Source organism: Heliangelus exortis, chromosome 6 (assembly GCF_036169615.1).
Source record: "Heliangelus exortis chromosome 6, bHelExo1.hap1, whole genome shotgun sequence".
Lineage (NCBI taxonomy): Eukaryota > Metazoa > Chordata > Aves > Apodiformes > Trochilidae > Heliangelus > Heliangelus exortis.
Window position 1 is genome coordinate 31,005,887 of NC_092427.1, and position 14,945 is coordinate 31,020,831.

The 14,945-nt window shown below is 40.2% G+C and overlaps 2 protein-coding genes across 9 annotated transcripts in view; both read left to right on the forward strand.

The window, feature by feature from the left end:
• Positions 1 to 4,448, forward strand: part of ITGB6 (integrin subunit beta 6) — a 44,488-nt gene extending 40,040 nt beyond the window's left edge. For all 6 annotated transcript variants that reach the window (XM_071747552.1, XM_071747551.1, XM_071747553.1 and 3 more), the window contains one exon: positions 948 to 4,448. In XM_071747552.1, the coding sequence (XP_071603653.1) occupies positions 948 to 1,049 (102 nt within the window). In that variant the 3' untranslated portion in view covers positions 1,050 to 4,448. The remainder of the gene's footprint in view (positions 1 to 947) is intronic.
• Positions 4,449 to 10,316: 5,868 nt separating this feature from the next.
• The window catches only part of PLA2R1 (phospholipase A2 receptor 1), a 40,773-nt gene continuing 36,144 nt past the window's right edge, over positions 10,317 to 14,945 (forward strand). The window contains exons 1-2 of one of the 3 annotated variants that reach the window (XR_011726578.1): positions 10,317 to 10,571; positions 13,823 to 14,206. Coding sequence is in view for 2 of the 3 variants with exons in the window: in XM_071747559.1 (XP_071603660.1) it covers positions 10,412 to 10,571; positions 13,823 to 14,206 (544 nt within the window). In the remaining variant the exon portion in view is untranslated. Of the gene's footprint in view, positions 10,572 to 10,846; positions 11,093 to 13,822; positions 14,207 to 14,945 lie in introns of those variants that run through there. The other 2 variants (XM_071747559.1, XM_071747560.1) reach the window with 2 other exon arrangements.

A 14,945-nucleotide genomic window follows, 5' to 3' on the forward strand; every position in this document is an offset into this window, starting at 1 on the left:
GAAAGGGTGGGAAATGAATGATGAGAGGCCAGGATTAAAAGCCTTGGTGGGACCTGCCCTTCTCCCAACACATGGTAGTCTGTGTGTGGCTCAGGCAAGAGGACCATGACAAGTCACACCTCACTGCTGAGACACAGTCTCTGCCTTTAGAATGGTTCAACAACAGTTGATACACAGATTACATTGGAATTATATTGCACATATTTGAGAAAGTGTTGTTTGATGATGTGCACTACTTTAATCCAGAAGGCAGATGAAAAGGAAAGCATGTTTCTTAACCTGGAGTGGTCTGTGCTGCCTCATACAGAACTGTCTGAATTTCAGTGGCTTGGAATATAAGTGAGATACTGAAAGCTGTTCTAAATTGATCAAAGGTGCAAATTTACTTTTGTACAAAGACCAGAAGTCCTCACTAGGGAAAAGAATCAGCTGGCAGAAGGTGTGATACTGCTGTATAAAGTTATGACTGAGGGAATTGAAGGTGGGATGTATTCACCAACTTTTCCTATAGAAGCATGGTGAGAGCAGGCTCCAAAGAAGCCAAAAAACATCACTGCACACCACCTGCTTAGGGCATATTGTTTATTTCTGTAGATATTCTGGATGATTAAAGTCTGCATGGATTTAAAATATCTATAGACAAGCCCATAGGAGTAGGACATCCCCTTTGACCCAGAAGGTCTGTGAAACATGTGTCAGCCTGCTGTCGGCAGATGTCTGGCCAAGTCTTCCACAGAGTACAAATCACCATCTTCTGCACACTGAGCACCAGGGTGGTATAAGGATGTATGACCTGCATAGTAACACTGGTCAGGATTCAGGGGCCAAAATGATCCCTTTGCTGAAGATGTACACCCAAGACAGTGGTGTGTGCAGCTACAGCTGCTTGCAGTTGAACCAGTGAAAAGATTCATTCTGGTTTTGTTTGTTGGTTTTTTTTTTTCTAGGAAACAAATCCACTGTACAGAGGCTCAACAACCACTTTTAAAAATGTAACTTACAAGAACCAAGAAAAGCAAAGAGGGGCCGTTGCTGCAGATTTCTACTAGCACCTCCAACACTACAAGCTTAGTTTTACTGACAGGAAATCTATAACCACTTGTTTCTACTCAGCTGATTATGTGATAAATGTTTGCACATTGGAATGGTATAGTCATTCTGTTGGAGAAATCATATCTTGTGGATATAAACTCAGGCCTCTAATATTACATCATCCTATCTTCAAAAAATAACAGCGCAAATATTTTTAATTTCATTTTCCTATTAATACTGAGAATCAAAACATGTTATGTGTCACCCTACATTTGTGAAATTATGTATATATGATGTGCTGTATACTATTTTGCTCATGCAATCAATCCCATATGCTTGTGCTTAGGAATGTATTTGTTCCATTCTATTTGGTGGGTTGGTTTAATTTCAAAAAGATAATTTTATCATTAATTAGGTTAGAGGTTCATCATCTTACATGTGTGACTGAATAGTTTTTCATCAGAAACAAATAGTGGTATTGCCTATCTTTTGTGTATCTGAGGTATACAAAAACATCTCTCTAATTCTGCTTGCCTGCTCTCTTTCCTGCTTTCCTTGCCCTTTTATTCTGTCTGATGTTCTTCAAGAACCCTGTCCCTGGTATTATCTTGGGGAAAGCTAAATCAAGCCGTTATTCACTTGTTTTTGTTGTTTGGGTGTTTTCCCCTCTTCCTTTAAATTCCAGTAGAGAGGATCCAGATCAAACCCTGTAAATTAAAGACCCAGGCAGAGAAACTTTAAACTAAAGGATTGCCAGAATTCTGTTTCACCATTTACATCCTGTCTAGGCACTCAAAATAAAATTCTCATGCTGGGCCCTTATATGAATTGTTTCATGAGCCTTTTATATGCAGGAAATGTTCACAGATGCAGACTCAGTATTGCACATAAAGACAGTATGATTGTTGATATATTCAAATCATTAGGTTCTTTCAATACTCAGCAACCAAACTATTGATTCATGTGTGAAATAATGTATGCATCTCTTTGGGGCCCATTTATTTTGTTTCTTTTCCAAATCAAACAGCAAATAGATCTCTAGATTCAACTTCATATTAATTTCTATTACTTTGGATTTGTAAGTCTCAATTTTATCTGGTTACTAGTGTCTTGCCTTAAATTCATAAATTGTTATGTTGTTATCATTAATAGCACTAGAAAAAAAAGAAAGCCTCAGCCAAATCAGCTAACAATAAAAACTAAAACATTGGGTTATTTTAAGCTAACAATAATGTACTTTACTTTTTAATATCACTTTTCCTCTGCTTTTTTAGTACTCTGAAGCAGATGGTCAAAATGTACATATGAATGTACTTACAAAAAGAACATAAATCAAAGGTCTATTGACACGAGCAAAAAATAATGTACGTTCCCTATGGCAAATCACACATTTGATCTAAAAACTCTATGTAACTTTGTCATTATTATTTTAAAAGTCTGTGCAACTTCAATCTCTATATCCTCTACAATTCCTGGATGTAAGACAGAGATATGAGCTAGCTCTGACCCATGCCTGTTTTAGGGCCTGATACAAAGCCTACTGTAGTCAATGGCTACAGATGAGGATCTAGTTTCAGTGAAACTATTAGTTTTAGTTTATAAAGATTGTTTTGTTTAAATGAACTGGTTAATACTGTCTATTAGTGCATTAGAAACTATAGTATATATTTCCATGCAAAGAGAAATAAACAGTATCAGATGCCTTTGGAAAGAAGGTGATGCTGTAACCACATATTAAATACAAAATTATTACAATGTGAAGGAAATTATGGCTGTCATTAAACTGAAACAGATTAATTACAGGTTCACATCTGCACTCCTCAGTATTCCTGTATATGTCATAGTGGAAACTGTGCAGAAAGGCTTGCAGCTTCAGCCGTTCCAACCACTAGATGCCCACAGATGTCAGTGCAAGTTACATGTGGGACCAAGTCCTGTTTCCCTGGCACTTCAATAAACTCTTAGGAGGCAAAGTGGCCCCCCAGATTCTCAGATCCCTGTTGGGTCAGGATTGCCTAAGGGATCAGGGAAATCTGGATTTAGCCCAAGTAGACTATCTGTTACTCTCTTGCTTTTCATGTAGAAGTCATCCAACAAAAAAACTTCCTCTGAAAGAAATTACAATATTTTTATTGCTTTTAAAGTAATAAAAAACTCTACTGTTTCATAGATACCTTTTAAGTTCTGTTTCTGAGAAGGCTGATTCTGCTGCTCAAAGCCTTTCTTCCATAGGTCACCCATTTCAATACTGAAATACATTTGGGTGTACACTTGTTTCTGAAGTGATGTTGTATTTCATACCAAACATTTGGTATTTGTACAGGAGATTTTATTTCACAAGGCTACTTGCTCTCTTCCCATAACTTGTATCAACAGCAAAGATCAATTTGATATGTAGGCAATGTTTCCAGTCCTTGCAATCTCTCTCCAAATGATCAAAAATGTACTGAAACTGGGCAGTAAGTTTTGCTATTCCTCTGCTGTGACTAACTATACTGTAAGTGTTCTGTGCACATTCAGAATTATCTGGATGGAAATCATTCAAATAAGAATTCATCAGGAGAGAGAAAATAGAAGGGCTTGGTGAGGAACGTCTCTCTTATTGAGAGATATCAAAGAACTAGGCTCATTCATATGAGACATCCTTTTAACAGCATTAATTTAGATCTTTTTTTTAAAATTTTTTACTAACCCCCCAGATTTCAAGAACTGCCAAGATCTTATTTGGCATTTACCCTAGAAACAAGAGCATTGTTCATCTTTCTGTTTAAAAACCTGTATTGTTTTTATCTTGTACCATTTGTACCAAAGCTCATCATCTTTTCTTTTTTTTTTCTCCACCAAATTTTGAGTGGGTTTATGTGTGGTGAGTGTGATGAAAACGTCTTTCTGCTGTTTTCATAAATCTTGTTTTGACCTGAGGCTGGACCTTGAGAGTGGACAAAACATTTTTAAAATAGTAATACGTCTATTAATTGAAGAGTTAAACTGAATAGAAGAATAATCATTAGCAATTTTAAAGAATTTGTATAGAATAGTAATTTCAGTAATGGATGTTAAATGGCTAATTTTTTATTTAATTTGTGAAAGTTTCATGTTAACTGTATTGCATATGTCCAGACTGCATTCAGCTTTGTTTTGTAATATAACTAGTGGGTAATGAGTCTGGGATGCAAGACTCCGATGTCAAGTGCAATACTCTCCATGTCTTGTTTGCCTTTATACAAAGTTCAAGTTTGTTTTGCAGTGGTCGTAAGGGAGCTATTGACCCACAAAATTTATCACACACAATCTGAAGGTAAAAAACCAGACAATTTTTATCTTTGTCTATTTGAAAGAAACACATAAATGGCTCAACTTGTTTTTGTAAAACAGAAGCTATTTAACCTTGAATAAAGATTGTGAAGTTGAATGAATTCTTTAATATTCTTCAATGGTTCTTTCTTCCTATTCTGTTTTGACATGTGTCTTTATCATTGTTTTCATATGATTTGATGAATCTTCACAAATGTATGATGCTTTGGCATACTCTAGAGCTTATTTTATAACTCCTCTCCCCCCTTTTTTAAGACAGCACATAAAGATAAATGTCTGGATTTTCTTCTATTTGTGATCCTTTTGCTCATTTCAAGGGAATGAGTTAATGGATGAATACTGTGAGCAACCTATTTCTGGAACTCTGATTGATTACATATGGCATTCTTTTATGCAGCAATCCCTAAACTGCACAACTAGCTTAGAGCTAAAGATCCATTTATTATGTGTCACAGCAATAATCACTTTTTGCATATTTTCTCTTTAATTTACTTAATCCTTATTTTTCCTCTAATGAAAAGTCATGCATTTCAATGCCTTCTAATTTCCTGCTCTGGGGAAGTAAACATTCCTCTGCACCCTTGATAGAATTGCACTTAAGTCCATGGTATTATCCAAGGACACAGTAAGATCATATTCTCTTGCATTTCACAGTGGATTGTAAAAACTGAAACAAATGCATAATACTTATGACATGTAAATTAGAATGTATTCTATCCCCAGAAGTCTATACTTCTGTTTGGTTTGACTAATGGTTGTTTATGGTTTTGATGGTTGTTGATGACAGTAACAAAACCACAGAATCATAGAATCATAGAATGTAAGGTTGGCAGAGACCTCAAAGATCATCTGGTCCAACCCTTCTAATATTATAATTTATGTAAGATGTTTCAGCACCCTGTTGAGGTGAGACTTAAAACTTTCCAAAGAGGGGGAATCTTCCTCTGGGAGACCGTTCCAATGTCTGACTGTCCTCACAGTGAAAACAATTACCTCTTGTGTTTAAACCGAATCTCCCCAGGAGCAACTTGTGCCCATCTACCCCTTGTCTTGTCTGTATGACTCCTTGTAAAAAGGGAGTCTTCATCTTCTTTGTAGCTGCCCTCGAAGTTTTTTCATCAGAAGAATCCAAATCCTGAAGTCTATGGGAGGAAGATGCTGAACTGGTTTCTTGCAGCTGCCATCCGAGACGGCTTGAAGCAGTAGGTGCAGGTATTTTAGGTCTAATACAAGAGGTACAGAATACTCTATCTGCCAAATCCTCTTGTTTGGCTGTGGTTCATTTGATGGTCATCTTGTGATTTGTCTCATGACACATTAGTATGGAGGACTTTGCCTCCCTACAGACACCAGAAGGGGGAGTGTGTCAAAAGTTTTAGTAGCAATTGATCGATTTTAAGGATTTATAGGACTCTTACCCAAACTGTTCTTTTCCCGGTGTGATATCTTCAGGCTTAATTTCTACATCACTTTTTTTTGTTTGTTTGTTTTGTTTGTTTGTTAGGGTTTTTTGTTTGTTGTTCGTTGTTTTTTGATTTTGGTTTTTTAGCTTTTTCTTCTGATGCTTTCTGAATCAGAACATAAGAAACTTTATCAGTGAGAGAGGTCTCTCACTGAACACAGTATGTTCTGTGGGTGTTCAGTCAGCACCCTAAAGGAGCTGGTGGAAAGACTTTTTGTCCAATAGTGTCATTTGGGAAATTAATTCCAGAATACATCTAGGAATTTGTTGTGGACTGGATAATCCACATGAAAACCATGTGGACAATGTTGACTTTAAGTTGGACTGGTCTTAATCTAGTTATCTTTGTTTCATACTAAGGACAAAATGTCTGAACATGTTTAATTCAGTTTATGCGATTTGCTGTACAGTCGCTGATTTAATTAATTTAGATTATATTTTGAGTTCTTCCATGTTGAGATTCTAAAGACATAAAAGAGGAGCAAGATGAGTAGATGGGAATTTTCCTGCCTTTCTCCATATCAAAGGCCAAGATACCTGGCCTGACTGGTTCAATAGCATCAGTGGTAAGTCATTACCACTGGTTAAAAAGTTGTTAGGGCCTTTCACTGACTCATAGTCATCTACTCTACTGCAATTAAAGCATTTAATTTTTTTTTGCTGCTCATTTGCATTTGATGACAAACTCATCTCATGATAGTAAATGTAATTTCCCTGCAGTGAAATTATGCTATTCTTACAAATTATTCTTGTGTCTAGCTCTTTCACAGGAACAATTCACAAGCAAATATTATTCTCCTCCTGCCTGCAGTGACTAGAGATCATTGGGGTTTATCCCTCTAATTTAATTTCTAGCACTTGTTAACAAATTTTCAGTTTGGGGATGAAGGATGTCTATTCTCTTTCCAGCATAAGAGCAGAATTTCAGCAAGTGGTTCCCTAGTGCCTAACTGTATGTATCTGTATAGAATATAAAATATAATTACATAAGTATTGAAGAGAGATTCTACCACTATATGAAGCCAATGGAAGCTCTGGCTTCCAGAATTTCTTAAATTCTATTGCTAACAATGGAAGGCTCTCTATACATCCACCCTAATGGCAGCCATATATGTTTTAAGAATACAAACCCCACATAGCGAGGTACTTGTGTCTCAGTTACCTTATAAGTCAGCATATTCAAAGGCTTGAAGTCATTGTAAGCACATAAATGCTTAAAGGAGAAGGTAATGGGAATGGGCAAGAGGCAGCTCTGCTCCCATTCGCCAGTTCTGTTTTATTGCAGTGTTGGATTTTTTTCCTTAACACTACATTGGATGGACTATGTGAATGTCTGTCAGCTATTTAATTTGATACTACTGCTAATCAACAGCCAGTCTGACAAACTATCTTCATAGTAACAGTAAAATTTCTACCCAATATTAAAGCATCTGTATTAAAACAAACTATTCTAGATCTGTGTTTTGAGCATTTACTGGGAGAGAAGGAACAGAGGGCTTGGAAAGGTGGAGATTCACCAGCGGGTGGCTCACCTGGCACAGATACTGCTAGGTAGGTAGTCACTCTCTCCACTTCAGCCCCCTGCAGTAACAGCTGCTAAAGCAGCAGCAGCTAGAGCAGCAGAGTTTTAGAAGTACAAGGCAGTATTAACACTCTTGTCACCCTTATAAGGGAGTTTTTCACTTTGGAAAAAGAAGTTTCTAGCCAAAAGCTATGAACAGCTAACAAATAAAACTTAGAAAAAACCAAAACAAAATAAAATGAAACAAACCACATTCTGATTAGTAAACATTAAACTGGTGGTTTGCAACTAGGGATTTCAGCTAACCTAAAACTGGTCAGTGTAAGCTGTCCTCTAGGGTGGGCTTAACCAGTGCAGGCTGATGGGGACCAAAACTGCAGTGTGTGGCAGCCGGGGTGATTGCCTGGGAGCATGGAAGGTTGGAGTGGTAACAGAAACAGGTAGAGTTGCCAAAAGGAAAAGGGATGTTGCTGGGCATGGCTGGGAGATGTCAGAGAAGACAGGAAAGGTGGAAGCAGTGCCTGCAGTGCCTGTAGCCAGGTGTAACTGTAGTGGCAGAGCTAATGAATGAGAATAGTTCTCTGCCTGGGGTAAACATGAAAAAATTTAAGAGAAAGGGAAGACATAAACAAACTTTGGAGTTGACACAAGCCACCTAGGAATGGCTATCTAGGAATGGCTATTTTTCAGAGATAAACAGGATCTTTGATGGTACTTCTGAAAAAGATGGAAATGTGACTTGTTGGGCACACTTAATGCAAGCAGTTCTAGTCCTACTTTTTCTTCCTAGTTCTCTGGTTTGGTATTCCCACTCTGGCTGGTAGGAAAAAAAGTTTTTAAAAAAAAAAAGTTGAACACAATGCACTGGATCTGTTTGTGTGCCTTGGAAAAACAATGGGTTGGTGAGGAAATGGAATTAGCATGAATTTGATGAGGGCTTGTTTTGTGGATGAGGGCCACGAACACACACTGGATTTGTACCTCTGTATAGTCTCATATAGGAGGATGAGTTTACTTAGTATCTAAGTAAAGATATGGGAAGGTATTGAACATCTGTGCAGAGTATCTAAATAGCAAAGGCAGATTAGCTCAGACAAGTGTATATATATATATGGTCCAAGTATATACAAAAAAAGACAAATCATCAACAGAGAAAAAAGGAGAAAAATATTTACAAAAAGTGGATTCCCAACAGAAGATTAAATAAAGGAGCCAAATCACTAATAGCAAGTGGCTTGAGGAAGACAGGTAAAACTTAAAAAGCCCAAACAAATTAAATTGGAAAGTTATACAATTCAATGTGCAAGGTAATATGAGCTTCAGAAAATGTTGCCAACTATGTTGGTTTTACAAAACACTCTGCCAGCAAAGATATCTTATTTTTGCAATTATGTAGGTATAGCCTAGCTTTAAATACCCAGGCAAGTATAACTGCAGCTGCACTAGAAAAGATCTACCAGTTTAGTAAGAACAGATCCAAGACAATAAAAAACTGTTTAGTCAAAGATCTGAACACAAAGAACAAAAAAAAAAAAAAAAAAAAAAAAAAAAAAAGAAGAAAAGAAGAAAAAAAAAAGAAAAAAGAAAAAAAGAAAAAGAAGCAAGGAAAAGTACTCAGAATTAATAAGCTGCTGATTTGTTTTAGTAAAAGATTAACAGAAATGTTGTTATTAGAATGAACAGAAATGTTCATTATTAGGAGTCTGAATGTGCTTACTTTGATCTTACTGAAGCAAGCAGAAAAATTCACCTAAGGAGGGGGTGTGAATTCCCACAGACCAGAGCAGCCCCAATTTTTGCTCCTTCTGCTCACTGGCACCTCTGTTTTTAAATGCAGTACCACAAACACACTGTGATCTTTTGGTGTGACCCAGAAGCAAATTGTGGAGCAAGGGAGAACCCTTTTCTGGAGCTTTGTATTCAATACCATGGCCAAATACTCCTAATGAGATGTAGACAATTCTGAGGGGCCAAATCTTACATAAATGCCTCATTAAAAAGCTTCCCTCTTAGAATCTGAAACTGAAAGCTATAGCTTTCCTGAGAAGTACATTACAATGCCTTGAGAGTTATAACCCTTCTGTCTTGCAAAAGCTGGAGCAACAGCAGTCAAGAACAGCTTGTTCAGCAATGTTCCATGCTGTTAGTTCTCTGCCAGGCATTTTTACCATCTGTTAAACTGGGAGAAACCCCTCCAGTTACCTGCTTAATTCTCAGTCCCTTCTTCTACAAAACAACCAGTGAGAAGCTCCTCCAAGCCTAGAAATTTGTTTCCATCACTGTAGCATGATTGAGGTGGACACGGGGGAACAGAAACTCAGTTCTTGTATGTTCCAGTGCTGTACGTTTACTTTTATAATTTAGGTATTATCCATTTATAGATATTTATATACTTGTTTGCTATGCATAAAGAACAATGCAGAAACATGCTGATGCAGACTGAAAGTTAGTTGTCCTGCTGATTCCAGCAAAGCTACTCTATATTTAACCTATCAGTTCTGCTTTTGACTTTCCCTCCACTATCCCTAGCTTCCCTACAACTAGAACTCAACCCAAGCAGCACAGATACTGCTAATACTTGGCTCAAGACAGAGATGAACAAAATGGAAGAAGGTAATTAATTTTTCTCATGCCGATGTAAAATGACTTTGAACTGACAAACTGACCTAGCTAAAAAACCCGTGTCTTGAGTGGGGTCTGTAGAAGTGGGCATTCTCAGGGACAGAGCAAAAAACCTGTGAACACAGATTGTGCAGTCATGGTCTCCCCTTCCAGTGTCTGTTTTCCGTTCCTTTTAGGGTAAAAGTACCTGGGGCGCAGGCATGAGAAATTAAGGTTTTCCAGATGGAAAACAGGACTAATACTAATAACAGGACTTTTTGTCCGCTTGATTCCATAACCCTGATCTGGGCAGACAGCCCGAGCTGCCTGAGCAACGTTTCCAACCCCGGCTCCAATCGTGATGGACGCGACCTCCCCCTCGCCCCTCCCGCTGCCGCACGGAGAGAGCCCACGGGCCTCCCCTCGGGGCAGGGCCGGGCCGCCCCTCCTCGACGCCGGCGTGGGATCGCTGCTCTGCCATGCCCGGGGCAGGGCTCGGCAGGCCGGTCCCCCGCCGCGACGCGGGTGGGCGCAGCGGCACGGCGATGTTGGGCGCACGGCTGCGGCTCCTGGCGTGCTGCGGGCTGCTGCTCGAGGCCGCCGCCGCCCTCAGCCGGGATGAGGTGCCCTCCCTTCGGAGTGAGTGACGCCTCCGGGGGGCGGCCCGGGGAGGGGAGGAAGGGTGCAGGGTGCGGACCCTTGGGGCTCCGCCGGTGGGGCCGACCCGGGGCCAGCTAAGCCGTTCGCCCCGCGTCCCCTTCCCCCCGTGCAGCGGTGGGGGAGGCCCCGGGCTTCCCGCTTCGGGCTGTACCCCGCGCTCCGAGCGCTGCCGGCGGCCGGGACGTGTCGGGGCTGAAGCTGCAGTTGTAGTTAGTTCCACCCCAGCCATGAGGAGCTGGGCAGGGTGAAGGTCTCGTCCCGTACAGGTTTGAGGGGGTTTGAAGGCACTGAGGGGCCGAGGGCAGGCATTGAACCGCTGCGAACCTGTCCCGCTGGCTCAGCCTTGGCTGTGCTGTCCTGCCCGCTTATTATTCTGCTGCACATGGGTTTTGTTGGACCTGGAGGGAATATTTTTTTCTCGTTTCCAGTAAATGCCGGTTATTTTCACTATTGCAGCGTAAGCAGTTCTCACTGCTTTTTGGAGGGGAAGGAAGTGGGAGGTGAGATGGAAGGAAATGATATCTTGTTCTCCTGGTTTTGCTACTGCCATTTATTCTCTATTAGCTGTATTGAACCTAAGTAAACAGGAACTTGGTCAGCTATCGGCTCGTTGTCTGTGGCTTGACATTAGCTTGGGGCTTCGCCTCTGGGAGTTTTTTATCACCTTGTCTTTGTACGAGGGGCCTGAATGTGTAAGTAGGATGTTTCCTCAGGCATCCCCACCCGGTCAGTTACTAACACATGAGGCTATCTCTCATTTCTTCTTGGGTCGTCTGGGGCTTGCAAGTGAGCCCCTTGCAGCTCTTCATCTGCAGGAATTTGGGCAGAGGAATCCTCCCGGACACTGGGAGCTTTGCAAAAAAATCCTTCTATGATACCACCTATAAAATGGAGGGTGTAGCATCACAGGCTGAAAGGAGGGGAGACCTAGAGGCATATGCTAGATTTGATGTTGTTCTGGTTGTCTTGTCCTGGAGAGGGCTGAGGTGGGGCCCATGGAGTTGTCAGGGAGCCTGTCAGCTCTTTTGTCTTACTTCTGCCTTAAGCTGGCAGATTGCAGTTGCAGTTTGCAACTGGGCAGTGCAAACCATATTCAGAAGGGGGCTGTGTGGCTCAAGAATTACATTCTGGTGTTTTTTGGCATAAGTTGCTGCAGAATGACAAAAGGAAACATGCTGTTATTCACAGAGATCCTCCAGCAGGGTTGTTTGCATAGGCTTTGTAAGACCCTTATCTTTTCTCAGCAGTCGTTGTAGCTCTTCATAGTCTCTGCAGATAAAGACCTACAAAGGTTGAGAATCCTTCAGTTTTAAGTTATGTTGGTCCCCTCACCGCCAGGGAGCTGCTGCGTGGGAGCTGCTGCAGGCTGTTGGGGTGGATGTGGATTGCACAAGAAGTTTGTTTAAGTGTGAATTCCACTATCATAGTGAATTGACCTCATTAGTCAGTGCTTACTGGTGCTAACAACTTCCCAGCTTCAATTTATCTAGCAAATTAATTTATTTTCTTGGTCAACCAAGGTGAGACCACTGTGAGAAAGAAATACCCTAACATGAGAGGCAGAAACCCTTTCTGGCCATGTAGGTAGAGGCCTCTGTGTCACCTGTGGAAGAGTGGTTTGGAGAAGAAGTATGAAATCAGCACAAACTGCACAACCTTACAGAAAACCCAAAAGCAAAGGGCCAAGCTGAGTATCTGATGGTTTTCAGTGAGCTGTAGAGAACTGTAGAGATAGGATGGATTAAAGGAACCTTGCTTTGCCCCAAATGGTTGATTACTTAATGGTTGATTACTAGCAGCTAGATGCTGCTAGATGCCTGAGAACTGCAGTTACATATCTCAGGCTGAGTCTCACCTGCTGCCAGACAGAAAGGCTTCCTGCTCCTGCTCTGTCACAAGCTACCGATGCCTGTGGTCATGTGGAAAACATCCATGGTTGCCAGTGATACAATATGCAATGTGTCTCTGGCCTCTCTCTAAGTCAGATTGATCAATGAACTCTGTGGAGAACCTGTAACTGAAAACCTCTCCATAATCTATATACTCTCTGTTCTGCTTGTTGTGTGCACATTACACTGGTGAGCTGATCCCCTGTCTGCTATGCAGCACTGTCCCATTGCTGCTTGAAAAATCTTTCTTTTCTTGAGCTACATCTAAATTGTATGTACAAAACATACGTACATACAAGAGACACCTGCTGCAGGATGTTTGGGGAATTACAGCATCTAGAAAGCACACGTGGCAGAAATAATTACTGTAGAATTCAGAGGCAAAGCGGAAGTTCTGCCCAGTTTTTCAGTGTATGATCCTTCAAGGCATAAAATAAGTATCTTGTCTGTAGCATGAGAGGAACTCCATGAGTTTATTACCATTGGATTTCAGAGTGAATGAAATAGCTGAGCTGGTTTGAGTTTGTTTTTCTGATTACCAGTTCATCAGCTGCCCTCATTTTTTCAGTGTACATGCTCAGCTAAGCATTTGCTCCCAAGATGTTAAACAGCTGAGTTTTTTTCACATACTTATGATGTGATGTCACATGGTTCTGTGAATTTCTACATGATTCCAAGAAGACTGGGATTCAGGCTAACTCTACATCTGCTGTAGGCCAGAGTGGTTGTGCATGATTGAACAATATGCATCCAATAGGGAATGCGTACTTTAACCCTTGACCACCACCACTCATGCTATAGATAAAGCCTCCCCTTTGGGTATGCTATTTACAGTGCAAATTATTTTCTTTCTGCCTCCATAGTTGCAGACAGTGAAGAGTGGATATGGCAGAGAATATAACAATATGAGCCTTAACTATTTGGTATTTACTTTAATTGCACTGTCTAATCTTCTCCAGAGAACTTATAGTGTATAGTATGACTTCTTGTAACACTTAAGTCTGTACTGCTTTTTGGGTATTTCTTAGTGACTAGCAGTTTTTTTCTTTGGACATGACTGGTTTTTTGGTTTTGGTTTTTTGGTTTGGTTTTTTTTGCTGTCCAACTTGAGAGATCTTATCTAGCCTTATTTTTGTAATCTTGCAAATGGTCCACATGTGAAAAACTCAGCTGACAATAAATTTAGACCAGGACTCTATTTTTTGAAGTGCCTGTTAATCTAATGGATACTTTCAATTTTCTTCCTAAATAGCTCAAACTGAAACTTTTATGTTTTGATATTGTTTGATCAGTTGCAGTATTGTACAGATTGAATTTTTAAATTTTTTTTTTCCCCATCAGATAAAGGGATGTTTATTATCCAAAGCGAAGTCTCCAATTTGTGCATCAAAGTGGACAAGGCTGGCCTTGTTCTGGAGGACTGTGGTCAACTCTCAAAAGAGATGTTATGGAAATGGGTATCCAATCGCCGCCTTTTCAACATAGGCACAAGTACCTGTCTAGGACTGAACATCAGCAGACCAGAACAGCCATTAAGTATGCTTGAATGCGATTCAACTCAGTACTCATTATGGTGGAATTGTGATGGAAAAGCATTAGTTGGTGTATCAGAATACAAATTAGCTGTTGAAAACAGCAAACATATTGTGGCCAAAAAAAATTCCACTTACCAGTGGAAACAGTATATGTCCTATGATGAAGACCTTTGTGAACAGCCATTTCAAGGTAAATATAAAATTTAGACATAGACATCTAGACACAAAAAGTTTCCAAAGTTCTTTTAAAGCATAGTTAGCTGCTTATAATCTCTTCCAGGCTCTATTGTAATTTAGGACTAAAATTTTGTTTTGTTTTTTAAATAAGAAATTTCTCAGTAAGAAATGGAGAGGAGCATACCATACAATTGATTTTTTTTTTCCTTATCTGTTATATGACCCAAAAATACACCAGCATTCTTGCAAACCAGGAAATGCTCATTTGGGATTCTCTCTAAAGTAAAAAGTAGAGCTAGCAATTTACTTTTGCCTGTCCTGCAGCTTTCATTAGCAGATAAACCCAAAGAGAGATCACAGTGTGCATTAACAAAAAGTTTGCAACATTCAGCACCTGGACTCTGAACGTGCCAAACTTTGGGGCAGAGATCAGGCTTTTGATTAATCCTGTTGTACAGTTGGCGAAGGTGTAGGAAAATAGGTCAAAATTCAGGTCTGCAGACCTTAACAGTTTTCCAGGTACAAGAACTAAGATAAACCCATTGAGTACACACAGCAACAGACAGACTGTACCCTGACCCCTTCCTTGGCATTCCTGTGCGAGGAAAGGCCTGATGTTTGCACAGCATGTCTCAGGCTGGAGCTGTTGATTCTCCTCATTCGAACTGGGTGTTCAGGTTGTAGATCTGATCTCAGTGCTTTTCTCTGTAGGTGTAGCTGGGCTTGGGCCTCTGCCAGCTCCAAAGTTGTTC